The following is a 27,546-nucleotide window of genomic DNA, read 5'->3' on the forward strand; positions in this document are numbered from 1 at the left end:
GTGCTTTGTGACTTAGAAACAAAAACATTTAGAAGACAAATGTGAGGAGAGATGGGGAGCCATCAGTCTTTGCTGAAGGACACTCCTAGAGAAGAGTCCTAAGGTCTCCCAAGGTTTTTCAGAGCTCCAAGTCTCACAGGGTCAACCCAGCTCCCAGGCACTGGCTTGTTTGCAAAGTGTTCCTCTTGTTTGGGTTTAAGACGTAGAGACCACAGTTTGCTTTTACCTGCTTTAAATGCAAGCCCTCTAGATTACAACTGAGTAGGACTTGTTGGCTTTGGCTCTTAGCCATGCAAGGCATGCCTTCTGGCTTTATGTGAGACACAAGGGGACCAGTGTGCCTTACCCGTTTCCAGATATGATGTGGGACATGCCTGTCATGCCATGTGGTGTCCCCCATCAGACTGAGGGACAGAGAAACGGTGTGAGGGCTGGGGAGGTAGCTCGGTTGCTAAAATGGTTACCTTGCAAGCCTGAAGAGCTGAGGTCAGTCCCCAGAACCCATGTTTAAAAAAAAAAAAAAAGCCAAGCATGTGCTTGGAATTCTAGTGCTGGGAAGGTAGAGACAGGAGGATCCCTGGAGCTTGCTGGCCAGCCAGTCATAGCCAAATCAGTGAACTCTAGCTTCAGCAAGAGACACAGTCTTAAAAACAAGTAAAATGGAGAGCTCTTGAAGACACTTGATGTCAGCCACTGGCTTCCACATAATGTGCATCCATGCTTGCGCATTCTCACACATAAAGAAAATTTAAAAGGCATTTTATTATATTGGATTGATTGATTGACTGATTGATTGTGTGTGTGTGTGTGTTCTTGAGCATATATGCTTGCGTACGTGTGCACACATGCTATGACACACACGTGGAGGTCAGAGGACAACTTGCAGGAGTAAGGTTCTCTCCTTCGACCATGTGGCGACTGAACTCAGATCATTGGACTTGGTAGCAAGTACCTTTACATCTTGCTGGCCCATAAATAATTTCTTGAAGACAACAATTTTGCCCTATCCGTACATTTATACAATTACAAAGAAGTGCAGGTGGAATGGGCGTCTGCAGAGACAGTTCCTCCCTAACAGAGGACTCTCCAGAGGTCGCCTCTGCCTTGAGAAGTTCACCTACCAAAGCTGTTCTTCCCTTGGCCTCCTCAGAAATCACTAGAACAAGGCAAAAGTACAAAGAGGGAGGGGAGCGAGGTGGCCTCCTCTCCTGGGTGACAGAACCCTGTAATAACAATGAACCCATACTGAACCTCTTGTGTCCCTACACTCTAACCTTTCTTTGGAACTTTCTTGTCATCTGCCCCCACTTGTCTTGGAGGGTTCAAGAAAGGGGACTAATGAGGACTCAGTGACGCATAGATGTGTCCTAGTCCGACTCAGAGATATGCTGACCTTTCTTTCTTTCCCAGACAGGCTACCTAGCAAATTGTCCTCCACTTACCCCCTTCTAATTGTCCCTGCTGATTAATGAGGTCACTTACGGTGTCAATTATTATCCTGCCAAGAGAATGCATATCAGACACCCATGAACTTGCTTATTCTATTAAAAAAATAAAGTAATGAGAGATGATTAATGATGTGTGCCCCGAGAGGAGCCACTGGAAAGGATGGGCAGGAGAGAAAAGCAAGAATAAGCATGTTCCAATTAGGAGACCAAAACAACTTTGGTTGAAGAACAGCTTCCCAGTGACCCACCCCCTTTCAAAGCCACTTCTGAGACAGCAGTCTGACCTCAATGGCTTCACATGCTTCCTTACCCTATGGATCCACAGACACTGGTCTGGAATGAGTCTCCACATTCTCCTAATTACCAACTCTGTTGACCTTCTTGGTTCTAACCTGCCCCCACCAAGCAGGTTCCATCATTGACCTCATTCTTGAAACACTTTATTTTTTATAATTCTTTATCCTTAATTCTGTCTCCCATGTGTTTCTTGAGCAACTGCTGTGTGCCAGGCTCTGTACTAGGCATGGCACACACTAAGATAGCCAGAGGAACTACATCCTTGTTCAGAACAGAGGTTATATTGTCCAACAGAAGAAGTTGGGTAATCTCCACAGGTAATACATACAAATGGGCTGAATCACACATTCCAAGTGCGTGAACCAATGTGAAGTTTATTCTCACATGGCTTATGTGGCTAGAAAAGCACAACATTCCCAGATCTGCAGCTGGAAAGCTGGAGACCCAGGAAACCTGGGTGGTGTGAAGATCCAGTCCACAACTCAATCTGGAGTCAGGAAAACTCATGTCTTAGCTGAAGATAGTCCAAAGGTGAATTCTTTCTTTCTCAGCCTCTTGTTCTAGTTAGCCTTTTATAGATTGAATGAGGCCCACTCACTCCGGGGAAGGCAATGCGCTTACTCAGTCTATTGATTCGGATACTAGCCTCATCCAGAGACACCCTCACAGACACGCCAGAATAATGACTCGCTAAACTTCTCAGTATCCTGGGCCTCATAAAGTTGGAATATAAGGGCTAGGAAGATGACTCAGTCAGGAAATGCTTGCTGTATAAGTACAGAGACCCAAGTTTGATCTCCAGAACCTAGGTAAAGATCTGGGTGCCACAAAGGCTCACTTATAATCTCAGTTCAGGGGAAGAAGAGGCAGGAAGATTCCTTGAGGGATCTGGCAACTAGCCTAGCTACTTGGTGAACTCTAAGCCGGTGATCCAGCGATGGCTGTCTGCATACTAGAGAGGCTGAAAACATCATAGTTGCTCACTCTCAAGACTGGATGCTTCGGCAGTCCCAACCTGATGCTGAAGGTTGGAGGGTTCCTGGAGAGCCGTCAGTCATCAGTGGAAGGCTGAAGAAGCCAAGTTTTGATGTCAGCGAAGGATAGCAGCAGCAGTGCTAGCAGCAAGGTCAATGTGCTGGCCAGCAAGCAGGAAGGCAGGCAGGCACAAGCATACTCCTGCTCAACCTCTTTATATCTAGGCTGCCGCTTGAAGGTGCTTCTTACCTGGAAAGGTCTCGCCTCTGAGTCAGTCCTTCCTGGAATTGCTCTCATGGACCTGCCCAGTGAGTGATATCTTATGAGGGATGCTCAGTCTTTTTGAACCAAGAACGTCACTCAGAACAAGCTCTGGTGTGTTGTGGGATTTTTGTACACTGTGTGAAAATGTATTGTGATTGGTGCAATAAAAAGCTGAATGGCCAATAGCTAGGCAGGAGGTATAAAGAGAGCTCTAGGAAGAAGAAAGGAGTAGTCCCCAGCCAGATGCAGAGGAAACAGGATGAGAAATACAGAGTAGTGGTAACTGAGCCGTGTAAAAGAACATAGATTAATAGATATGGTTTAACTTAAGTTAGAAGAACTAGTTAGGAATAAGCCTAAGCTAAGGTTGAGCTTTCATAAATAACAATAAGTCTCCAAATGTCATTATTTGGGAGCTGGCTGGTAGGAGAGAGAAAAGACTTGTTACTCTGGTGATCAGCGAGAAGAACCTTGTGGTCCAAGGGCAGATGATGGGGTAATCTGTTCCACTCTATCTGTGCAGCCCACCACCTTCTCTCCACAGCATCTTGAGCTCTCCTAGAGTGCCAGGGATTCCACATGTTCCGGTCCCCAGGTTGGCTTCAGCCACACCCTGGCCATTCACTGGTATTTGGACACCCAATGCTGTTTGTGTCTCTCTGGTTCACGGGGAAGAAAACTTTAGAGCTCTTCTGTTTTGCTTGCTCGTCTTAGTGCTAGGGATTGAATTTAGGACCCTGTGCACAGGGGCAAGTGCTCTGCCACTGAGATATATCCTCATCCCCCAGAGCTCTTCTGGATAGTGGAGGTCGTAGGCGGGACCATCCAAGAGCACCACTAGTTTTTGCCTGTCCCATGGAGCACCTGAGGTGATGCATGGTTCAGTGGCAAGCCTGATAAAGAACATCTCCCTTTCTATAGTGAGAGATGTTCCCTGGGTGTGATTCTGGGGAGGCAGATGCAGGGGTAGCAGGTTTCTGGACCATAATGGCCTCTCTCTATCAAAGCTTTCTTCCCGTTCACTGTCCTTCTATCATGGCTCCCGTGCCTCAGGTTCTGTCCCAGATGTTGGGCCAGTTTTTCAGGCTCCTGTGGAAGGGAATAATGTCTACATCTGCCAGAAGGCTCCAAAAAAATAATCCCCTCTCTTGGGGAGGCTGGTAATTAAGCAGTCATGGTAAACAAATGAGGATGAGCAGCTGGTTGTCGCCATTTGTTCTCCTGTCATTGGTTGTGGAACAATTTCATAAATTACATGGGAAGTTGGGCTTTCTTCTCTCCCCTTCCCGGTGCACCATCCCTTGGCTTGAAATGTGCTTCCTTTCTTGCTGTGGCTCCCCATGCCATTTAGATGGAAGCCTGATACTACCCTGTTAGATCAATGCAGACCCCCTGGGTACACCTAACACTGCACACCCTGGGTGGCATGATAATGGAGCCCTCAACAGTAAAAACATTCATTAGCAACTGTGTTGGCGTGCCCAGCACTGTTTTCAATGCTGAGGTCAGGGCAGTGAAGCAATGGTGAATCTCTGTCCTTACAGATCAATGTGCTCATCGGTAAAGTGTATGCAAAGGTAAGGATGAGAGCCAGTGAGATGGATAGCTAAGAGTGTAAAGGGAATCATCTCCAAACCTGACAACCAGAGTTCAACCCCAAGTCCTACAAAGTGGAAGAAGGCTGATTACTACAAATTGTCCTATGACATGACATGCTCGTATCATCTCCACCAACACACGCAATAAACAAACAAACAAACAAACAAATAAATAAATAAATAGATGTAATAAAAATGTGTAGTAAGGATCAGACTGAGAACATTTCAGGTATTGGTCACTGCTTTGGAGAAAACACAGACTAGGAAGCTCAGAAGCCAGAGGACAGACAGGAGGATGTCTTCATCGTGTCTGCAGAAGATAAGGAAACCAGCTGCACACAGCTGGAGAAGATGGCTGCAGAAAGCTGTGGTGGCAGCAGGTGGGAGGGCCTGCAGTAGACACTGCCCCGGGGTGTTTGAGAGGCAGCCATGGCCCTTTGTGGTTAGAATGTGAGCAAAGAGAGACCACTGTGACATGGAGGGAGGGAGGAAGGGAGGGAGGGAGGGAGAGAGGGAGGGGAGAGACCTTTAGGTCATTGCGAAGACCTGCACCTTCATTCCAAATCAGAAGGAAGGCCTTGAAAGTCCTGAGCAGAGAAGTGGCATGCTCTGACTTCAGAGGGTGCTGCCGGCTGCCATGCTACCGCGATGAGCATGGTCATAGGTGCACAGAAGGGAAGTAAGGAGACCGCTTATTGGGATACACTGATGTAAATGCTTGTGTGTGTGTGTGTGTGTGTGTGTGTGTACACGTGTATATGTGAGTGTGCATGCCCAGGTGTACATGTGTGGAGGGCGGAAGTTGCCATTAGGTGTCTTCCTTTATTGCCCCTCGCTTTACTTTTTGAGTCAGGATGTCTTACAGCACCTGGAGCTTGCTGATTGCTAGGCTGGCTGGCCAGCGTTTTTAGGGGATCCGTCTGTCTCCACCTTCTCAGTTCTGTGATTACAGGCACACCACCACACCTACTTGTATGTGGGTACTGGGGATTGAATTCAGGTCCTGGTGCTCCCCAGTCCTGTAAATGCCTCCCTTTGAGGATGAACTCCTGGAGGGACCCTGACTGCTTGTGAATATCCACCCTCAGAAGCAAGCATAGAACATGACATTTAATCAGGCGCACAGTGAATATTTGTTGCATGAATGACTACGAGCAGAAATTACTAAATGTTACCAGTGGGAATAGGTCGGCTTCGGGCCTTTTTCTCGAATCTCAGATCAGAGAGCAAATCTCAGGCCACATCTTGCTTAGGCTTCCCAAGTTGATGCCAAAAATATGACTGTTCATGCCAAAGTCCTGCAGGTCTGCTGTTTGAACTGTGTTGTTTATCCTTGCGGCAGGACTTCTCAGAGCCTTAGTACATCAGTGCAAATGCTCCTCAGCCTTCTTCAGCCAGGGTACCAGTAGTGCCTCCGCCATTGTCTCATGGTGCTCCACAGGTGAAAAGGGGAGTCTGTTAGCCCCACATATTAAATAGTCAGAACCAGGGGTGTGTGTGTGTGTGTGTGTGTGTGTGTGTGTGTGTGTGTGTGTGCCAACAACTTTATAACAGCTAAAATAAATACAGATTGAAAGATGAAAGATTTAAATTGCATTCTTAATAGCTATAACCAGGGTCTGGGTGGATGGCTCAGTCAGTAAAATGCTTGTCACACAAGGATTGAGGACCTGAATTCTGAGCCTCAGCACCCATGGAAAACCCTGGGCACGGTTGTCGTGCCTGATCCTAGCTCTGTGGAGACAGTGGCAGGAGGACTCCTGGAGCTTGCTGGCCAGCTCACCTTACCAAATTAGTGAGTTCCTTGCCTCACAAAATATGGTGGAGGGTTAGTGGGATGACTCAGTGGACAAAGGCACTTGCCACCAAGTCTGACGACCTGAGTTTGTTCCCCGGGACCTACATGGTGGAAAGAGGCAGCCGACTCCTGTGTGTTGTCCTCTGACCTCTACATGTGTACCTATGGCATGTACTTACCTCCCCTTACAAAGTAAATCAGTGTAAATAATTCTGAATATGGTAGAGAGTAATAGAAAGAGACATCCAATATCAACATCCGACTTCCACATGTGTGCACTCACATATGCAACTAATTGGATACTGCACACATGTACACACATATAAACTTGTATCCATGTCTAATACACACACAGACACACACACAATACACAAGAGAGAAGAGTGTGTGTGTGTGTGTGAGAGAGAGAGAGAGAGAGAGAAAGAGAGAGAGAGTGAGAGAGAGAGAGAGAGAGAGAGAGAGAGAGAGAGAGAGAGAGAGAGAGAGAGAGAGAGAGGGAGGGAGGGAGAGAGAGAATGTACTTGTTGCTCAGAATCTCCACTCTTGGAACTGAACTAAAGACTGCCAGCCCCCTACCCTGTTCCACCCAATATCCCATTATCCCATGACACCTATTTCATGTCGTACCAAAGCCCAAGTCCACAGCTCTGCACAGATCTGTTCTGTGATGGAACATAACTTTATGATGAGGCCACACTCCCCAGCAGCCTCCAACCCATTGATTTAAATTCCCAAAAGAAGTGCTGATGGACAATACCCAATGCTGGTTGAGACATAGACTGTCTCAGTCATTGTAAATTCCCAGTGTCACCCTGGGGGACCTTGTCATGATGGTTGGGAGCTGCAGCTCAATTTCATATGGGGCCTGATTTGTCCACCTTCCCAGGGAAATGTGTTCACACCCCTGAATGGCATTCGGCACCATGGCCTGGCACACAGTTGGCAGGCCCAGGAGCTGCAGTATGCTGGAAAACACCCCAGCTCTGAAAGTCACTGTGCTTGGTACATTTGCATTCTGCCTGCACACCACTGCTTCCCTATTTTTAGACCTCAGCAGGTGGGCATTTTTCTGACTCCAGTTCTTGGCTCTGAAGCCAGTATACATCCTAGAAGTGTACACAGGGACTCAGAAACTGCTGTTACTCCTATCCAAACATGCCTATTGTTTGTATCCTAGCCTCTCCAAACAGATGTGCACCCGTGTAGCTGAACACAGAGGTTTCCAGAACCAGAGGGTATCTTCTGGAGAGACAGGGATCCACTGGAGGAAAGTCTTTGGGGGTTCAATTGTCTTTTCAGCAGGAACCAGGCCAATGCCAGCTCACCTTGAGAAAATGGGAGTTTAAGAACCTCAGTACATCAATCAGCAGCATCAGAGTCTTCAGCTCTTAGAGCAGCAGCAGACCCAGCTCCTCTCTCCTGTAATCACTAGACATTTTAAGGACCCCAAGAGCGACAGTGTCAGCGGTCTCCTGGCTGATGTAGAAATCCCCCGGCTCCTGTGGCCTGCCTTCCCTGGCTCTGTCCTTACCAAGAGGGTCTCACAGAAATGCACAGAAAGCCTGATTTTTTTCTAAGTTTCCCAGTTTGGGAAGCTCTTGATGAAATGCAAATGGGAGTTTCCAGGGAGAGCACGAGTCTCTAGGGGTGTGGGAGGGGGTCTGTGTATTGTGTGTGATTATGACTAATGTCCATCAATTACCTGCAAATTACTAGATGATACCCATAATGATAGTTCTGTTTTTAGCTTAATGGTTTATGTATCTAACTAGTGGCTGATGTCTGGCGTAGGGCTGCTGGCAAATCAAAACACTGTTTTCCCAGACTGTCGGTCTCACAGATTTGCTTACATTTGCACTTTTATTCCCAAGGTCAATTGACGTGACTTCTTTGGATATCATTGTTTGATGTGCTAAGAGCCTTAAATAAGAACCATTCAATAAAGGCCCAATTGGCTATATTACTGTTTACTCCTAGATAATTCTATATTAGTTGGGCTCTTTAAGATCAAGGGTAGTGATATGCATGGATGGCCCTCTGACAAGGGCCTTTATTGACGGGGCCTCAGATCTCTAAACAGCTGCTCAGGATTGAAGACTCCCAAGATTCTGAGTGACAGCCTTTTCATAGCCAGTGTACCAACAGCCTGGAATCCCTGACTTGGCTTCCCTGGGCACATCATGGCCCCAGAGAGGGTTCTATAGAACCCTAGCACACAGCATCCAGGAAGAGTTCAAGAGTCTATAATTGGTAGAGTTTGAGAGATGATGCTTAGAATCCATTCCTGCCTGAAAAGTTTGTGCTGACCGTGCGAGCGTGTGTGTGTGTGTGTGTGTGTGTGTGTGTGTGTGTGCACTTGAGCACATGTATGTATGTGCATCAAGAGGTCAGAAGTAAACCTCAGGCATCTAAGTTGCTTTTTACCTGTTTTGTTTGTTTGTTTGTTTTGTTTGTTTGTTTTTTGAGACCTGTGCTTTCTAACCTACAACTCGTGGATTTGGCTAGGCTAACCCAGGTCAGTGTGCTCCCATCTGCACAGCCCTGGGACAATGAGTATGTGCCACCATGCTTGAATTTCTTCCTCTTTTTTTTAATGTGGGTTCTAGGGGATCCAGCTCAGGTCCTTATGTTTGCAAGGCGAGCACTTTCCTGACTGAGTGATCTCCCCAGGTTCCTGCCTTAGTTTATTAAAACCTCAGAAGCCCTTTGTTTCTGTCTGCTTCTGAAAAGTCTGGGGCCGGCAGCCCCAAGTCTCTGTTTAATTAGTGAACACCCTGACACGTGTGTCGGAGAGCAGCGCTGCTAGGTACCGGGTCCTCCCAGCCTTCCCACACTGAGCAATATCCCACTGTTTTAATTGCCCCCTTAAACCTGTAGCACCCCCCTGGCTTCCTCTCTACTCTCCAAGCACTTTCTTATGATGCCTCTTTATGATATATTTTACAAAGTCTTTCTTTCCTAAATATTTTGGGGAAGGCCATACCAAGGCTGTCTGCATTGTCCTGGTATATCAGCCTACTCCATGGTGGAGATCAATCTCAGATATCAACCTTACTCCATAGAGGCCAGAGGTCAACCTCGGCATCTTCCTTAGTTGTTCTCCACTTGTTTTTAAAGAAAGGGGCTCTCACTTTTTTTTAACCCCAAAAGTGGAGACTTGGCTAGCCAAATTGGTAAACCCCAGATCCTCCTGTCTCCGCCTCCAAGGACAAGCGTGTTTCTGGCAAGTCACTGAATTCCTCAGCCCCATATCCTCAGTCACTAGGATAGACACTTGTGAGACTTTGTGGCTGTCCATAGAAATGCCACATAGTAGGTCCATCCATGCATCCATCCATGCATCCATGCATCCATGCATCTAAAAACCTACCTGCAGGTTAGCAGAATACTCATGGCATGTTCAATCTGCTCCAGAAGACCTGACCTGAATAAAACAGCCTCAGTAAGCATCTTCTGATGCCCGGGTTTAGTGCTTGGGAAAAAAAAAAACAAAAACAAAAAAAAAAAAAAAAAACGGAATTTGGGTCAGGAGAGGTCAGGTTATGATGTGGCCATTAATCATACTTTTTGTATTCTGATGTTTTGACATCTTGGGCGGGAGGGGCATGGCTTGCTGATGTGAGATAGAAAAACCAGAACCATGCTCTTTATCAAAGCAGCCATCCCACAACCAACTGCCTGATCTACTGCACTCTCAAGTGAAACCCCAGGGCTTGGATCCCACGGCTGGCATCATGCCTGTGGAGTGGGTCCTGACCCAGCAAACTTCAGTCTCATCTTGTCCTTCACTGAAGCCACAATAAAGGCCTTGGCCCCACCCTCCCTGAGCCCTCTGCTTTCCGTAGACTCCTGACTCCCCATGTGGCATGTACAACAGTGATGCTGTCCTCTTGGGAACTCTGACAAACTCTTCGTTTTGGGTTTCTGAGACAGTTTCTCACTCTGCAGCTCAGGCTGGCCTTAACTCACTGTGTAGCACAGACTGCTCTGAGCTTGAAACAGTCCTCCTGCCCTAGCCTTCGAAGTGCCAGGATTATAGGCATGAGCCACTGTGTCTGACTCCAGACTCTGTTTTCAATGTCCCTTGATCTGTTAGGCCACACTGAACTGGGTAATGCTAAAAGCTCCATTTGAAAACATTGTGCGGGCACACCTCCCCATCCCAATGGCTTAATTCACCGAAGCTCACTTCTTTCTAGTCCTGTGTGTTCTGAAAGGGCTTATTAGCTTTCTGTTTCATGGAATGATCCAGGGATCCTAGGTGACAAAGGTCCAGTATCATTGCAGCAAGGGACCAGAGGAGAATTTGGCAAAAAGAGCTCCCTCCAGGATGTAACAGGCTTCCCAGCTCCCTACACTTATAAATAAAATAAAGCCCGGTCACAGCCAGGCCAGACCTCAGCAAGGCTGGGAGGGCTTCACTCCCCTGAGCCTGGGAGGCAAGCATAGAAATTCAAGGATGCTTGGTGGAGAATTTCACAGACTTCTGCAGGGACCTATGCATGTAGAATAGACTAGTCTGAAAAGTCCAGATGCCTTGTCCAGAAGTGATGCTGAGACACTGAGATGAGATTTGAATGAAGAAGAAGAAGAGTTCGTTAGATGACAGCTGTGAGTTGAGGAGGAGGAATGAGAGAGTGTTCTAAAAGGAAGCAGCACACGTGAGTATCTTGAGGCTGGGGCATGGACACTGAAGGAATGGAAGCCAGTGGTGTACAGAAATGGGGACCAGAGAGACACTGGGAAGAGCAAGCACACTCACATCATTTGGTTTGTGCATGCATGGTGGTAAGTGTGATCTTAGAGTCATTTTCATTGTTGTCTTCAAATTCTAAATAGAAAATGTACCTCCTTATTACCAATACCAATACAGATCGTTGCCCCTGACACTGGAAATGCCCCTGGCCAAAGAAGATGGGAGGGATCAGGGCCAGGAAGGGAGTGGAGCAGAAAATACGGTATGGATGGGTCAGACAGATGTGTGGCTTTTCTCAAGGATTCTGCTCTTGACTCTTAAGTACTGTAGAAAGCTGTGGGTGGGTTCTGAACTAAGAGTGTTTGGAGGTCTGGAAATTACTAGTTTCTGGGGCTCTGGTTACTCTGGACAGGATTGCAAAAACAGAGAGTGTTTGAGGGAGAGAGAGAGAGAGAGAGAGAGAGAGAGAGAGAGAGAGAGAGAGAGAGAGAGAGAGAGAGAAAATGAAAGCAGAGGCTTTGCAAGTCTGGCCATGCTCATGTGTAGAACACCTGGTACATTCTCGAGTGTCCAGGGCTGATCCCAGCAGTGACTTGGTTAAGCTTTCCTGCCTGCATTTTACCACGTGCTGCTACTAACTGTGGCTGGAAGGACCCTCTCAGCCTTTTAGTATGGCCTTTAACTCTGGATAGAGGATTAGAGGGACCACAAGTTTGACCCCCCTCTTTCCAACAGGCAACACGATGGCGCCTCTGGCCTCAGAGTCAGCAGCTGGTCCAGAGTTGACCTCAGAGGGGATGGGTGAGTAGAGGGAGAGGGAAAAGGATGCTTTATGTATCCAAATATTGGAGCTTTAACTCTCCCCTGCTCCAGTGTTAGCGCCTTTGAGTGTTCCATGCTAGAATTATCTACCATCCCTGGGAAGCAGCAGCGCGCTGGTAAATACCCGATTAGAGGAAATGCGTAGCAAGCCGCAGTTCCATACATTGCAAGTGATAAAACTGTAATTGTTTGTTGACAGTGTACATTAGCTATTCTCAGCTTGTGTCAGTAAAGTACCAAGGAGCCAGGGTCCAGGCATGTGCAGTGACAGGACAGAAGCACTTTGGAGCTAACTTGGGGACCAAGATTCACGGTTTCCACACAGTGGAGGAATGTCATTCCCAGAGACACCTGGTGCACAGGAAGAGCCCTGGCAATGGGGAAGTTCCCCCACGGTGGTGGTTGCCTTTCTCATTGTGGTAGCCAAACACCATAGCACAGCAGAAACTTGGAGAAGGAAGGATTCATTTTAACTCAGGGTTTTTGAAAGGGGCACAGTCCATCATGTTGAGAAAGGTATGGCAGAGTCTTTGGCAGCAGGAGAGCATTGCTGAACTCCTCACACCTTGGTAGATTAGGAAGCAGGAAGCAAGACTCGAAGTGAGGCTAGGTTGTTACCCCCCAAGGCCTAGCTCCAGAAGCCTGTGGTTACCTGTGTCACAGCTGGGCCCTGCATACCAGTTAGGGACTGTCTTAAGGTTTCTATTGCTCTGAAGAGACATCATGACCATGGCAACTCTTACAAAGAAAAACATTTAATTGGGTAACTTACATTTCCAAAGGGTCAGTCCATTATCATCATGGTGTGACATGGTGGTGTGCAGGCAGACATGGTGCTGGAGATGGATCTGTGATTCCTACATCTTGACTCACAGGCAACAGGAAGCAGACTATCTCAGTGGGCATGGCTTGAGCATATATGAGATCTCAAAGCCCGCCTCCACAGTGACACACTTTCTCTAACAAGGCCACACCCATCCCAAGAAGGCCACACTCATCCCAAGAAGGGAAGGCCACACCCATTCCAAGAAGGCCACACCTCCTAATAGTGCCACACTCCCTTTGGGGGTCATTTTCTTTCAAACAACTACATTGGGACCAGGTATTCAAGTACATGTGCCCATGGAGGACATTTCGTATTGATTCCTAACAACTGCGATACTGTGTGTCATTAAAAAATAATCTCACTGTTTGTCACTGAAGGACAAGGCTCTACTCAGGCTGAATCTGAGAGATGGACCTGGCAGCATCATTCAAGGGATCAGTGACAGCTGCTATGAACTGGGCTGATAGGAAGAAGAAACAAGGGCCCTAGGGGTGGAGCCAGGAGATCAGAGCCAGTTGGTGGCTGAGCCTCACTGGTGGTGAGGACTCAGCAGAAATCTGTCATTAGCAGATGCCACCATTGAGGGTGAGGCAGGGTTTCTGATACGTGGGAAAATCCACAAGAAACTAAAGTCCAAGTGAGTGGAGATCTGTGGTTCTGGGGCCAGTCCATTTCTGGTGAGAGCCCAGGTGGTGCTGTAAGGGAGCAGCATGGACCTGAAAAGTTCAAGATCCAATCCAGAGAGACTAATTTTAGATCAGATCCAATGGAAGTATCAATGATATAGAAATAAAACTTGAGCCACATATATAATTTTTAGCTTTTAATTTTGAAATAATTACTGGGCTGGTTAGTATTCACTGTTGATCTGACAGAATCTACAGTCTGCTGGGAAATGAGCCTTTGTGTGTGCACCTGTGGGGATTATCTTGATTGGATAGATTGAAGTGGGAAGACATGTCCACTGTGGGCGGCACCATTCCGTGGGCTGAGGTCCTGGACTGAATGAGAAGGAGAAAGTAGGCTGAGCATTCATCCATTGCTCCCTGCTTCCTGATTGTGGGTATGATGTGACAGCTGCTTCAAGCTCCTGCCTCCTGGACTCCCCTGCTACCATGGACTCTGCTTTTGAGCTGTGAGACAGAATAAATCCTTGCTGCCTTAAGTTGCTCTTGTCAATGTGTTTTACCCGAGCAACAGAAAAAGACACTAGCGCCGTGATGGTCTCTTAGGAAGTTGCAAAGACAAGACAGAGAGGCCCTGGTTTCTGTTCACTCAGACATGCCCATGGCTTACATCTTACATGACTGGAGTAAAATGAAAGCCAGGAGGCTGACATTCACGCAACAGGTGTGTACACTTCTGAGGCAGGCAGGTGTAGGGAAAGCTTAGGGACTCGGGACCCTGTTTGGCTTAATCTGCACACACACTCCTTTCCAAGCAATCCGATTACCAAACTGGGATGCCACCTGCCTTGAGCTGCACATACCTACTCACCACAGGAAGCAATCAGGTCACTCCATTATATAGCTCCTCATCAACCTCTAGTAACTGCCCCTTTGTGGCCAAGGGTATCTCAAAACTAAGGGGAGTGGGCTGATCCAGTCTAGGCTGGTTTGGGATGCGTGCACAGTAAGGCAAACTGTGTCCTGAGTGGACTTTTAGGGATGATTCCCTGTTTGTCATCTTATAGCAAGCACACGATTAAACATAATGCATTATGGGAAATCCATACACAGTAAACAATGGCTTATATCATCCAAGTCTGCCAATCCTACACCTCACTACCACCTGTAACTCACTCATAGCAACAAACTATCCTCCTAGACTCACAAGGAAAGTAACCAGGTCCTGTAATTCTCACTCAGCACCTGCTGCTCTCTTACAGCACATCTGCCCTGGACCCCCACTACTCTGCACACCTGCCCTGTACCCCCACTTTGCTTCAGAATAAACCCCCTTCCTGCTTTGCTATTTGTTTTTACTTTGTCAGTTGTCTGAGCAAGATTCCAAGAACCTGGAAAGACTGGTCCAGACAGAACCCACCATTAACGCTTCGGCGTCATTTTTATGGCAAAAGGGTCTAACCCTCACAAGCTACCAAGACGCAGCACTATTCCATCACACAAAAATTGCCCAGGGCTACCCTTTTCATGGTCACCCCACCCCCTTCCTCCCACCATCTCTAACCCGCTCATCTGGTTCTTCACTAATTCGGCCATTTCAAGATCGCCTCACCAAGCCCTCACTTCCATTGTGCTCCTGTAATCCCAGCACTTGGGGGGTGGAGGCAGGAGGATCATGAGTTTAAGGTCAGACTTGGTACATGGAGAGTTTGGGACCAGCTTGGGTATGTGAGACCCAGATGCCATGAACTGGGATCATTGGGAGGAAGTGGTAACCTGAGAGGATAGGACCTGGGGATCAGAGCCAGTTAGCGTTCCCCTCCCCCCCAGAATGAGAGCTGCACAAATGGAGTGTCCTGCTTTGTGACCTCCTGAGGGTCACTGTCTTTTCCAGTGAGCCCGAGGCAGTGGAGGTGTGCCCACTGTGCTCCAGGGCTCAGCTTTTTCTTTCCCTTCTGTTGCTGGGGAGCATTCCGTGGGTCGGCACCGCAGGATGTTTAACCAGGTCTCTATTACCGTAGGATGTTAAGGCTGTTTCCAGAATTGGCCTATTGTGAACGAAACTCCTGTGGACAGCCACACACAGCTTTCTGTGTGGATATAAGTTCATGTCTCCAAGATAAATGTCCAAGGGTGCAATTGCTGCGTTGTGTGATTAGCGCACGGGAGTATTTTCTTTTTAAGAAACTGCTAAACTCTTTCCAGAGTAACTGTATGTTTTCATATTCCCAGCATCGCATAAGCCATGGTCTTATTTTAGCTGTATAAATACATAGACGCCCGTATCTCATTGGGTCTTTTTATTTTTATTTTAAGACTTTCGTATGTGAGTATTTACAACATTTTTACCCATCCCTCTCTCTGTTCTAAGCCTTGACATGTCTCTCCTCTCCCTTTCAAATTCATGACCTCTTCTTTGATTATTATTGTTACATGTGTGTGTATATATATGTGCACACACATATGTACGTATGTATGTATACACACACACACAACCTATGTCCATTTAGTGTTGTTCATGTATACGTGTGTTGCTGACCACTTTGGATTGGATAACCTACCAAGTGAATCCCTTGAGCAAACCGATCTCCCTCTCTTAGCAGCTGTTGATTGCCCCCCATCCCCTACCTTCCCTCACCCCTGTTCTTCCTCTCAGAGTGAGGCCTTGTAAATTTCTCTCTTCCACGTTGGCATGTCAGCTGACATTGTCATTATGCAGGTCTTTTTTAGGCAGTCATATGGCTGGGATTTCACGGGAGCCGCCTCCCTGTCCTTTGTAGAAGACAGACACTGTTCACAGCAAGTCTTACTGCCCACTCTTTGGAGAGTCGCCCTAAGCCACAGGTGTGGGCGCTGTGTGGTTCGAGATGTCCGTTGGGGTCAGGCGCCCGGCAGTCATTTCTTCTCTGCATTTTGACCAGTTGAAGATCTCTGTAACCGTCATTGTCTGCTGCAGTGAGAAGTTTCTGTGGTGAGGCGTGAGAGCTGCACTTATCTATGGGTATAAGAAAACCATTTAAAACACACCGAGGAGTTATGTTGGTTTAGGAAAACAGCATAGTAGGTTCCCTCTCACTGAGTCTTAATTTTGCATTTCCATAAGTTGCTAAAATAGTCATCATCATTCCATACTTATTTGCCATCCATGTATCTTTTTTGGTAAATGAGTCTTCCTTTATTTTGCAGATTGTCTGATTGGGCTGCTCTATCCTTACCTTGTTTTTAATCTTAGGGAAAAGCATTCAGTCTTTCACCATGAAAGGACATTAACTGGGCATGTTGCAAATGGTTTTTATAAAGTTGAAAAAAGTTTCTCTCTACTTGTGCACACACATATATGTACATATATGTCATACAAACATAGGTCATAAATATATGTTGAATTTTTGTCAAATGCTGTTTCTGCATCAGTTGATATGGCCAAATGCATTTTTTTCTTTCAGCCTGTCAGTATGGTAGTGCCAATGACTTGTTCTCAAATGCTGAAATGGCCTTACCTTCTTAAAGTAACCCCTTTGCTCATGGTGTCTGATTACTCTTACAGGCTGTGGACTTGCCTTTGCTCATAGTTTGCTTAGGACTCAGGGGCTGATGTGCATTTGGGATGCTGTTGGTCTTTGGTTTTTGCTTTTTGTACTGTCTTTGGTGGCAGGGTAATATTGGCCTCATCAGAGGAGGTTGGAAGGGGTTTTCCCCTTTACATTGTCTGGAAGAGATTATACCTACTAGAATTAGGGTTATTTTAATAAGTCTTGAAACAGTTAGTAGAATTCTATAGTGCATCTATCTAGTCCCGGATATTCCTCTTTAGAGAGTTTCCTTTAAAATAAAAGATTTATTTTATTATTTTTATTTATTTATTTATTTGTGTCTGTATCTGTCTGTCTGTGTGAGTCTGTGCCATGTGTCTGAGGGAGCTCATAGAGATCAGAAGAGGGCGTTGCATCACTTGGAGCTGAAATTACAGGCAATTGTGAGCCTCCTGAAGTGGGTGCTGGGAACCAGACCCTGGTCTTCTGGAAGTGCCGTACACTTTTTTCATCACTGAGACATCTCTCCAGCCCTCCCCCTTTTAGTGAGCTCTAAGGTTACCGGTTCAATTTGCATAATCATTATAAGGTTAATCGAATTGGCAAAGGTATGGAGATGTGTGCTTTTGAGGTAACTGATCATTTTCATTTAATTTGTCAAGAGTTCGTCCTCTGCAGTCATGGCTTTTATTTTAATAACTGCAAAACTAGGTTTCTTTAACCCTTGCCAGTTCTGGGTATTTGCCAATGTCATAAATGAAGATTGAATTTCTAGATTTGGCTTTCATAGTTTTTTGTTTTTTTTTTTTTTTTTTTTTGCTTTTTTAAATTGTGTGTGTGTGTGTGCATGTGTGCATGTGTGTGCACGCATATTTGAGGGTACAGTTCTACAAGTATGTGTGAACACGTGCATCTGGAGATTGAGAGAGTCTTGGATGTCGTTCCTCAGGTGCCATCCACTACTCATTCATTCATTTCTTATGTCCCTGTGAGGTGTATGTGCCTGTGTGTTGGATGCATGTGTGTGCACATGTGGACGTGCATGTTCATGTGCATGCACGTGGAGGCCAGAGGTTGATATCAGGTGTCTTCCTCTGTCACTTGTCATCATACCTTTTTAAATTTTTAAAACTCTTATTATTATATTTCATGTGTGTGGGTGTTTTGCCTGCATCTGTACAGTGTCATCTGACACTGGGCATGGAAGAGATTGTCACATCCCCTGGAACTGGAGTTACAGACAGTTGTGAGCCGCCATGTGGGTGCTGGGAATTGAACCTGAGTTCTTAACTGCCAGTGCTCTTAACTGCTGAGCTACCTCTCCAGCCGTGCTTTATTGTTCAGATAGGGTCTCACTGAACTGGGGCTTGCTAATTCCTAGACTGGGTGGCCAGCAAAGCCTCTAGATCTTCTTGCCTCTGCCTCTCAGCACTGGAATCATAGACCCAGTCAGCTGTGCCCAGCTTTTACAGGGGTGCCAGTGGTCTGCACTCAGGTCCTCAAAGTGCAGCAAGCACTTACCCTCTGAGCCATCTCCCCAGCCTCTCTACCCCCTACATCGTTTTTTGAAACAAGGTCTCTCACTGGCCCACAGTTCACCAAGTAGACTAGGCTGGCTGTCCAATGAGATCTAAGGATTCACCTATCTCTGCCTCCCCATGGCTGGGATCACAAGCACATGCCAGCCATGCCCAGCCGTTTCCCTTTTGCAACATGGGATCTGGAGCTAGAACTCAGGATGTGTGTGCTGTACCTCTCCGCTGTCCCCTCAGCCCCGCTTTTCACATTTTGATCATCCTGCAGGGTTTGTGTGTCCATGCCCATTGTCTTCTCCTCCTCACTTACTGACACGTAAGTGCTCCTTCTAATCATGCATGGCTTGTGTGATCTCCCAGTTTATGTGCTCTCTGCTTCCTTTTACCTTTGCTCTTGTCGCACACACACATTTTTAATTTTCATGTAGTCCAGCCTCTGGGGTACCATGCTGTATCTGTGCTTAACCCTTCTTAAGAGGTAGAAGTCCAAGTCAAGCCAGCTTGAGACAAAACAAAAGGAAAGAAAGAAAAGAACAGATGAGATCCTGACTTATGTAAGTGGGCATGAGGAGTGAGGTCTCGCTGCGTGGCTGGAGCACAGGTCTTGCAGCTCTGTAGTCAGGCCTGTCTCCCATGCTGCTGCTCAGCTTTGTTTACATCTGTGTGGCACTGTCCTTTGCTCTCCTAGTGGTCCGAAGTGTTCATTTTGTCAATTTAAGGTCGAAATGTGAAAGGCGTTTGGAGTCTATGGCTCATACCACATGGAAGGACTCAGGGTGGCCCTGCCAGGGTGATGTCAGCTCTACCCTCCTCTCTACATCTTCAACAGTCCCCAAAAAGGGCTGGTGGGAAGGTGGGCACAAATCTGAACTTCATGCTGTGGATGGCTCCCGGAAGAATGATGGACAGGAAGACACAAAGGAAGTTCTCTAAGTTAGTCCCCTGAGAAGAGCCTTCCTCCTCATAGTGGCTTCTAAAACCACTGCCTTGTAATATAGGTGATAAAAATAAAAGACTCTGAGTGTGCGTGCACATGTATGTATGTGTGTATACATGCATGCATACATAGCTGTGTGTGCATGTGATGTGTGCATGTGTGTATGTATGTGTGTGTGCATGCACATGTATATATGTGTGTATGTATATATGTGTGTATGTGTGTTGGGAATGTGGATATGGAGTGAGGTAGGCAGGCTTTGTTAGACGTCTTTATGCTTGGAGATATACATGGAAACATGTTTTCTCACCCCCAATCACCCTTTCTTCCCATTCTATTGAGTTTCTGTTGAGTTAACATCAGTATTACAAGATTAGGATGGTGGTAGGGTTAAGGGTTTGATCCAGGGTGGGACCTTTTACAGTTGGTGTTTACAGATATATGCTTCAACTTGTTGGAGCCCAAAGCTCTTCATGGACACCTTGGGTGTCAAGAAGATGTGTAGCAATGGTGGGCACTGAGTATTGCTGAGTATCTACAGATGTCCAGGCTACCTAAAAGTGAGGGTAAAGGTGAACATTGAATTCTCTTCAGTGCCTTCATGGGGATGGGAGGAGGCAGGTGAGTCTTAGCCAAAGGCTGAAGGACAAAGATGAACGACACCAGCCTGTGCACAGTCAGGTCTCTGGTGGGAGCTGTCATGCACGGATGCCCAGTGATGGGAAAATGTGTCCTAAATGTGTCCCTGGCATCCAGTACTCGTAAATAATGCATATGTATACATAAATATTTTCTCTCTTTTTGAGATAGTCTCACTATGTAACCCAGGCTGGTTCTGAACGTATGATCCTCCCATCTCAGCTCCTGAGTACTAAGAATTATACGACAAGTCTCACTATGTGTGTCCAATGTCATATTTTAAGCATTAGAAGACTTTTAAAAGGACTCAACGCTAAGGACATCATCTAAGGTTCAACAATACCTCTGTTTTCACCTGAGGTTTTTTTATGTAAATTCTAGAAAGAAAACAAACATTTTTTTTTTTCTATTAAAAGCATGCTCAGCATGATCTGGTTCATGTGAAGTCATTTCATGGAATTATGGTCTCATCTGGTGATCCTCAAATCTCTTTGTATGTCAACTGTCAAGAATGATGATTGCTAGATTGTGTTGGGTCCTTTATCTTTTCTGCTTTTTTTTCTTTTTATATTAACAAGCACTTATTTCTATAAAATGGTAGATGTTCCTTTTGAGAATAAACAGTCATAAGCAATACCCACACCCTGCTCCTAAGAGTCAGATGCAGTTTTCTCAGTATGTGAACAAATCTCGTGTGAGGGCGGCTGTCAGTTGTAAATCCATCATGGATTCCACTCAGGCCTTCAGAGGACCTCAGCCAGAAAGGGAGATACTAGGAGATGAAACTAGAAAAGAAAAAAAACCACACACACCAGCACAGGAGGCAGGCCTCCCACTCAGGAACCAGGCCATGGCTTTGAGGAATTGCCCCTTCATTTCTCTGTGTCAGAAAACACTGTCTCCAGCCTTCTGCTGGGGATCACTTTGCCCTTGAACTTTCTCCCCAGGCCTGCAGTTTGGGCTTCTTTCCCATTTCTCTCATTGTCAGTCAGCTTCTCATTACCGTGAGAAGATGTCTAAAACCATCAACTTCAAAGGGGAAAAGGTTTGCTTCGGTTCATAGGTGCAGGCATTTCAGTCCACGGCCGGTTGTGTTCCTGTTGATATGGGGCTGGCAGTGAGGCTGCATATGGTGGCCGGGAGCAAGCCGTTCATCTTATGGCAGGCAGGAAACACACCCCCACCCCCACACCGAGCCAGAGTTATGGATCAGTGGTAGAGGGTTGACCTTATGTGTGTGAGGCCATGGGGTTGATGGGGGCAGGGACAGAGTCCTAACATTCCCCTTCCAAAGCACAGCCAGCGACCTAATTTCCTCCCACCAGGCCCCACCTCTGTCTTAGCTGGGGTTTCTAATGCTGCAGTGAAACACCATGACCAGAAAACAAGTTGTGGAGGAAAGGGTTTATTTGGCTTACACTTCCACATTGCTGTTCATCATCAAAGGAAGTCAGGACAGGAACTCAAGCAGGGCAGGATCCTGGAGGCAGGAGCTGATGCAGAGGCCGTGGAGGGGTGCTGCTTACTGGCTTGCTCCCTATATCTTGCTCAGCCCGTTTTCTTACAGAATCCAGGACCTCCAGCCAAGGGATGGAACCACCTACCATGGGCTGGGCCCTGCCCCACCAATCACTAATTAAGAAAATGCTTGACAGCTGGATCTTATGGAGGTATTTATCAATTGAGGTGCCCTCCTTTCAGATAACCCCAGTTATTGTGTCCAGCTGACGTAAGACTGGCCAGCACACCATCCTAAAGGTTCTTCCACCTCCCAGTAGCTCCACCCTGAGGACCAAGCCTTCAACACACTGGCCGTATTCAAACTCTGATACTGCCTGTATTTCGATCTCTCCTGGGCGTCGAGCAGGTACTCAGTGAAGAGATGTGCAGTTTCCTGATGAGGTCATTCTTCTCATACAAACCTCTTTGTGTTTCAGGCTCACCGGCTTTCAGCTACCAGCCACCATAGTCAGCGCGGCCAGCACCTTGTCCCTGAGTCTCATCAGTGACTATGCAGTCAGCGCCCAGGGCTTTCGTGCCAGCTATGAAGGTAGGTGCCTCCCACTGCGACCGCGGGAGCCTGAGGTGCTGTCATAGCCATAGGCAGGTCTGGGCCCTGTCCACTCAGGACACTAAATCTGCAGATCCGAACCTGGGCCTGCCTAATGACACTAGTTAATAACCAGTAACTCAGTTACTAGAGCAACCTTCCTGGGGCTTGTGGAACGTCGAACCTGGGCCTGCCTAATGACACTAGTTAATAACCAGTAACTCAGTTACTAGAGCAACCTTCCTGGGGCTTGTGGAACGTAGAACCGGATGCTCTAGTTTATGAAGAGGGCCGGGGATGTCTGCTTCTCTGCCTGGTTTAACTGGTTTTGGTGTGGTTTTAGTTTCTGGACTCTGTTCTGTATTGGAATTAATTCCAGGAGGTAGCTCAGCCTGCTTTGGAAAATAAGAGAGGCACACATTGTAAGTAAGAGTAAACGAGCAGCGGAGAACGCTCAAGAGAGCGACGACAAAGGGGACGTTCATATTATCGGGGAAGAGTAGTCCAAGTTCCGTTAATAGTGTGGATAAGGGCTTCTTGGCGTGAGCTGTACAAATGATTTCTGCTTCTCGTGGTCTGTTTAAAGACAGTGTTGGAATTCAAATTAACACTAATATCTTCAGATTATACACTATTATTATTATTAGCTTTATTATGTTAGTTTAGAAGGTGGTTCCTGTACATCTCTGTCATTTCCTTGGGAAATTTACATCTCATTAATAGGTAATTATGCTGCTCCTGGCTAAGACCTGCACTGCTCTTTTGTGTTGAGATCATTAATAGGCATATTTTAAGACTGTTAATGATAATTAATAACAGTGATGACATAACACCCCCAATAAAGCATGCCAGTTACTCCAGAGCCTCCTTTCCTCACTGTATGAATTTAGAGTAAAGTGATGCATTCCTGAATGAGCTTGTGATAACATGGAAATCGATCCTACTGATGTCTGAGAGGCCAGGAGTACCCCAGCAGGGGGGCTGAGGTCTCACTCCCTTGGCAGGATTAATCCAGCTGGGGGAGGTATGGGAATGCAGCTGATGCAGTACCTGGATCCATGAAGGACTTCTGAAATGATCTTTGGACTAAATACTCCTACAAAGGCTCCCAACTATATCACACATGGTTTAACTAAGGGTTCCTGCCCCAACTCCATCCACCTTAACTGAGGGCTCTTGCCCTGACTCCATCCACCTTAACTGAGGGCTCCTGCCCTGACTCCATCCACCTTAACTAAGCCCCTCCCTCCACATTACCCAAGTGCTCTGGACTAAGATGTAGCTAGAGTTTTCCTGCCTGGCCCATGGTCAGGGCAAATCTCTCTCACCTGCCAGTCCCACAGCCGCTCAGACCCGACCAAGTAAACACTGAGACTTATATTGGTTACAAACTGTATGGCCGTGGCAGGCTTCTTGCTAACTGTTCTTACAGCTTAAATTAATCCATTTCTATAAATCTATACCTTGCCACATGGCTCGTGGCTTACCGGCATCTTCACATGCTGTTTCTCATCATGGTGGCTGGCAGTGTCTCTGACTCAGCCTTCCACTTCCCAGCTTTATTCTCCTCCTCCTTGTCCCGCCTATACTTCCTGCTTGGCTACGGGCCAATCAGTGATTAATTTATTGACCAATCAGCAACACACTTGACATACAGACCATTCCACAGCACTAAGACACACCTGTCTTTCAACTGAGGGCTCCTGAGATGCATGTTTAAAAACATGACCAGCGGGCGGTGGTGGCTCACACCTTTAATCCCAGCACTCAGGAGGCAGAGCCAGGTGGATCTCTGTGAGTTCAAGGCCAGCTTGGGCTACAGAGTGAGTTCCAGGAAAGGTGCAAAGCTACACAGAGAAACCCTGTCTTGAAAAAAAAAACAACTGAACAATAAACAAAAAACAACAACAAAAAAAACCCATGACCAGTGGCTCCCAGTACCAAGTCCGTGGTCTTGGCCGTCTTGGCCATGCTTTTTACTGGCTCTGCACACAGAGAAGTTTGTGCTTCAGGCTCCTTCCTGGGAGAAAGTCTCTTTCAAAGTTTCTCTTTACTTTCTTCATTAATGTATATTCGTGTACAAGGGGATGGATCTCATAATGACAGTTTCACACCAGGTATTATGTTCTTGACCATATTCATCCCCCAGTATCTTTTACTGTTATTCTCTCTTCCCAGAGAACCTACCTTGTACTTCTGTTTTCAGTGTGTGTGTGTGTGTGTGTGTAAAATCTAGGTTCTACATATGAGAGAAAAATGTAATATTTCTCTTCTGAGCCTGGGGTATTTTATTTAATACTTTAATCTCCAGTTCCACCCATTTATGTGTGTATAGGTGCATGTGTGTATTTGGTGCACATGCATGTGTGTGCATGCACATGGAGGCCAAATGTCAACCTGGGATGTTCTTCCTCGGGAGATGTGTACCCTGCTTTTTGAGTGCACTGGCACATGGGACTTGCGAAATAGAATATAGGCTGGCCAGCCAGGAAGCCCCCAAGAGCCGCCTGTCTCAGCCTTTCCATCTCTGGGATTGTACATGCACCCCATGCCTGGCTGTCTGTGTGGGTGCTGATGTGGGTGCTGGGGCTCAAACTCAGGTCCTCATGCTTGCATGGCATACACTTTATTGACTAAGCCATCTTCCCAGTCAAACTATCCAATTCCATCCATTTCATTAGTCTTTGTGGCCCAATAAGTCTTATTATGGATGGATGCCACATTTTCTTTATCCATACATGTGTCCATGGGTATCTAGGCTGGCCCCATAGCTCAGCTGTTGTAAATGGTGCTGTATTAGCCACGGATGTGCAAGGGGCGCTGCAGTAGGCTGACGTGGCATCCTTTGGGCAAAGACCCATCACAGACGCCACAGCTGGATCATGTGGTAGCTGTACTTTTAGCTTTTTCAAGGAACTTCTGTACTGATTTCCAGTGTTTCCCCAAGTTACTGCATCCCCACCATCAATGTGTGAGGGCTTCTCTTTCCCCACATTCCCATCAACACTTGCATGCTAATAAGTTCATGGTTATAGCTCCCTCCATAGTGTGTTACTCTGGAGATACTGTGCTTGGGTCCTTGAGCTGGTGATACTAGAGTGGTGCTGGCATAGACCCTGGGAGTAACGGACACAGGGGTCTCAGCTTAGCCCTATTTCCTTATGGTGTCTCCATTCATCACCCCTTCGGAATGATTATCTGAGACCAGACCTGCGTAAGACTTCAGGAAAACACCCGCGTCATTGACCCTTGCCACACTACCCTGTCTAGGGAGCATTCCACACACTTCCAGCTGGCAGGTCCCAGATCCCTTCATAATGCCATGACTCCAGCCTGGGAGGTCCCCACCATCAAGAGTCCCTCATGATCTCCATCCCTGTGTCACCTGCTCCATTTCCAAATGACACCAGGGTGCTGCTCTCCGTGGCTCCTCTTGGCTGGCATCCTGCCTGTCTGCTATCAAAGCAAGGCTGATCCTCCTGTGTCTACCCCCCCCCCTCGGGGTGTGGAAAGCGAAGATAAGGAACTGAACTGCTGCCGGGGATTTGGGAGGAAGGTGAAGGCAGGTGAAGTGTCAGCCGCCACTTCAAGGCAGAGATCAAGCATGCCGCTCCTGAAGCTCTTAGAGGAGAGGGGTGCTTGGTGTGTAATCCTCAGGGACAGGAGCGTGGGCTGAGCGTGGACCAGAGGGAAGGGATCAGTGTGTATTAAGCACTGACTGTATGCCAGGCACTTTACATACATTTTTCGACTCTAATCTCCCACGACAACTCTGCAGCCAGGCCTTGCTATCTCCATCTTACAGATGTAACCGGCTAAGGCAAATCGGGATGGGGATGGGCATGGGTGCAGCTTAAGGGGACTTGATGGCCAGAGGTTTTAATGACCCTCTTCTCTCACAAAAGACTCGTGTCTTGTACTCTGAGCCCTGCAAACCTCTGTGAGTAAAGGAGAAGCTAAACTCTGTTTCTCAGGTAAGAGGATTGGAGCTCAGACAGCGGCAGGAGGACACAGAAAGACTGACGTAGTTCCAGTGCCCCTCTTGGGACACCCCATGGGGTCAGGCTCCAGGGTCTGGCGAGAGTCACCAGAAAAAAATAAAGTTGATATTAAACATTGACCTATTTTTCAATGCTGGCATATCTCAGGGTCTTTGTGGGGTAGACTTGAACTAAAAACTTGTGTGTGTTCATGTGTGTGCAGGTGTACACATGCGTGGGGACACATGCACGTGGACGCCAGAAGACAACCTTGGGTGTGGTTCATTAGGAGCCATCCATCTGGTTTTGTAGATGGTGTCTCTCACTGTCCTGGAGATCACCAAGCAGGCTGAACTGGCTAGCCAGAGAGCTCCACGGAACCACAGTCTCTGCTTCTACAGCACTGGAATTATAAGCAGGTGCTACCACACCCAGCTGTTTAGCCAGGATTCTAGGGATTAAACTCAGGTCTTTGTGTGTGCAAAGCGAGTACTCTGCAACTGAGCCAGACTCCCCACCCCTAGACTAAATTTTTTTTTAATTCGTCCATCTAAAATTCAAATTTTATTTAGCAGTCTGCATTTTAATTTGCTTCATCTAGACCCTTCATTTGCAGCCCCAAATCTGAAAGTGATTCCCCAAGAGTCCTCTTCCTGTTTTCCCTGCTCCTCCTTCCCCTGCCCTGCTCTGCCAGTGTCCAGGTCCAGCCTCCCCTGTGGCATTCCAGAGTGGGCACCGCATACCCACGCACATGCACACATGGGATTATCTATAGATGTGATTCTGTAATCGGGCTAATGAGGTTAGCCTATTAATAAACGGATCCCCCCCCATTCTTCCTGATGTCCATTACAGAGGGAGCCATGGGGGTTTGTACACACCATAACTTGTTTAACCAGTCATCTTCTGCTCACATTCAGATGAAGAACATCCACGTTTACGCAACTTAAGGCCTCATCTAATTATCTCCTTAAGATAAATTCTTGGAAGGCCAATTGCTGAACCAAAAAGCCTGCAGACTTCACACATTGATGTACAATTCCAGAGTGTCCTCAGAAAGGCTAGACTTATGCCCGTTTGCAGTCGCAGGCAGGCGGGCTCAGGCCCGCTTCCCCATCACCTTGCCTACCCTGAGTGCTACCGAGGTTTAAATCAGTTTCATTGATTCAAATAGGTGGAAAATGAAATCTCATTTGCAGTGACAATTTGCATCTCTTTGATGATAGAGAAGGTGGAACACCTGTCACCACTTACTGGCCATTTGTGGATCATTTTCTAAATTGCCTGTCCCAGTTTTTGCTTACTTCTCCATTGGGGCTGTTAGTATGTTTCTTATCTCCTCTGCATATTAAGGATATTAATGTGGTGGCTTCCCTTTTGATGTGTAGCAGTTTTAATTTATATGTCACTAATTTAAAATTTTAATTAAAAAAGACTTTTTTTTTGGTGACATCTATTTTGGGTGCTGTGTTCAGAAAGGCCTTTTTTTTTCCCATGCTAAGATTGGATAAATATTCATTTAAAA

At 46.7% G+C, this 27,546-nt stretch overlaps 1 protein-coding gene across 1 annotated transcript in view; it reads left to right on the top strand.

Moving 5' to 3' along the window:
* Csmd2 (CUB and Sushi multiple domains 2) overlaps positions 1-27,546 on the top strand; it is a 570,924-nt gene that overhangs the window by 97,469 nt on the left and 445,909 nt on the right. Inside the window, exon 3 of the mRNA XM_059254992.1 lies at positions 21,929-22,041. Coding sequence (XP_059110975.1) covers positions 21,929-22,041 — 113 coding nt within the window. The remainder of the gene's footprint in view (positions 1-21,928; positions 22,042-27,546) is intronic.

Source organism: Peromyscus eremicus, chromosome 2 (genome assembly GCF_949786415.1).
Source record: "Peromyscus eremicus chromosome 2, PerEre_H2_v1, whole genome shotgun sequence".
In the NCBI taxonomy this organism is placed as follows: Eukaryota; Metazoa; Chordata; class Mammalia; order Rodentia; family Cricetidae; genus Peromyscus; species Peromyscus eremicus.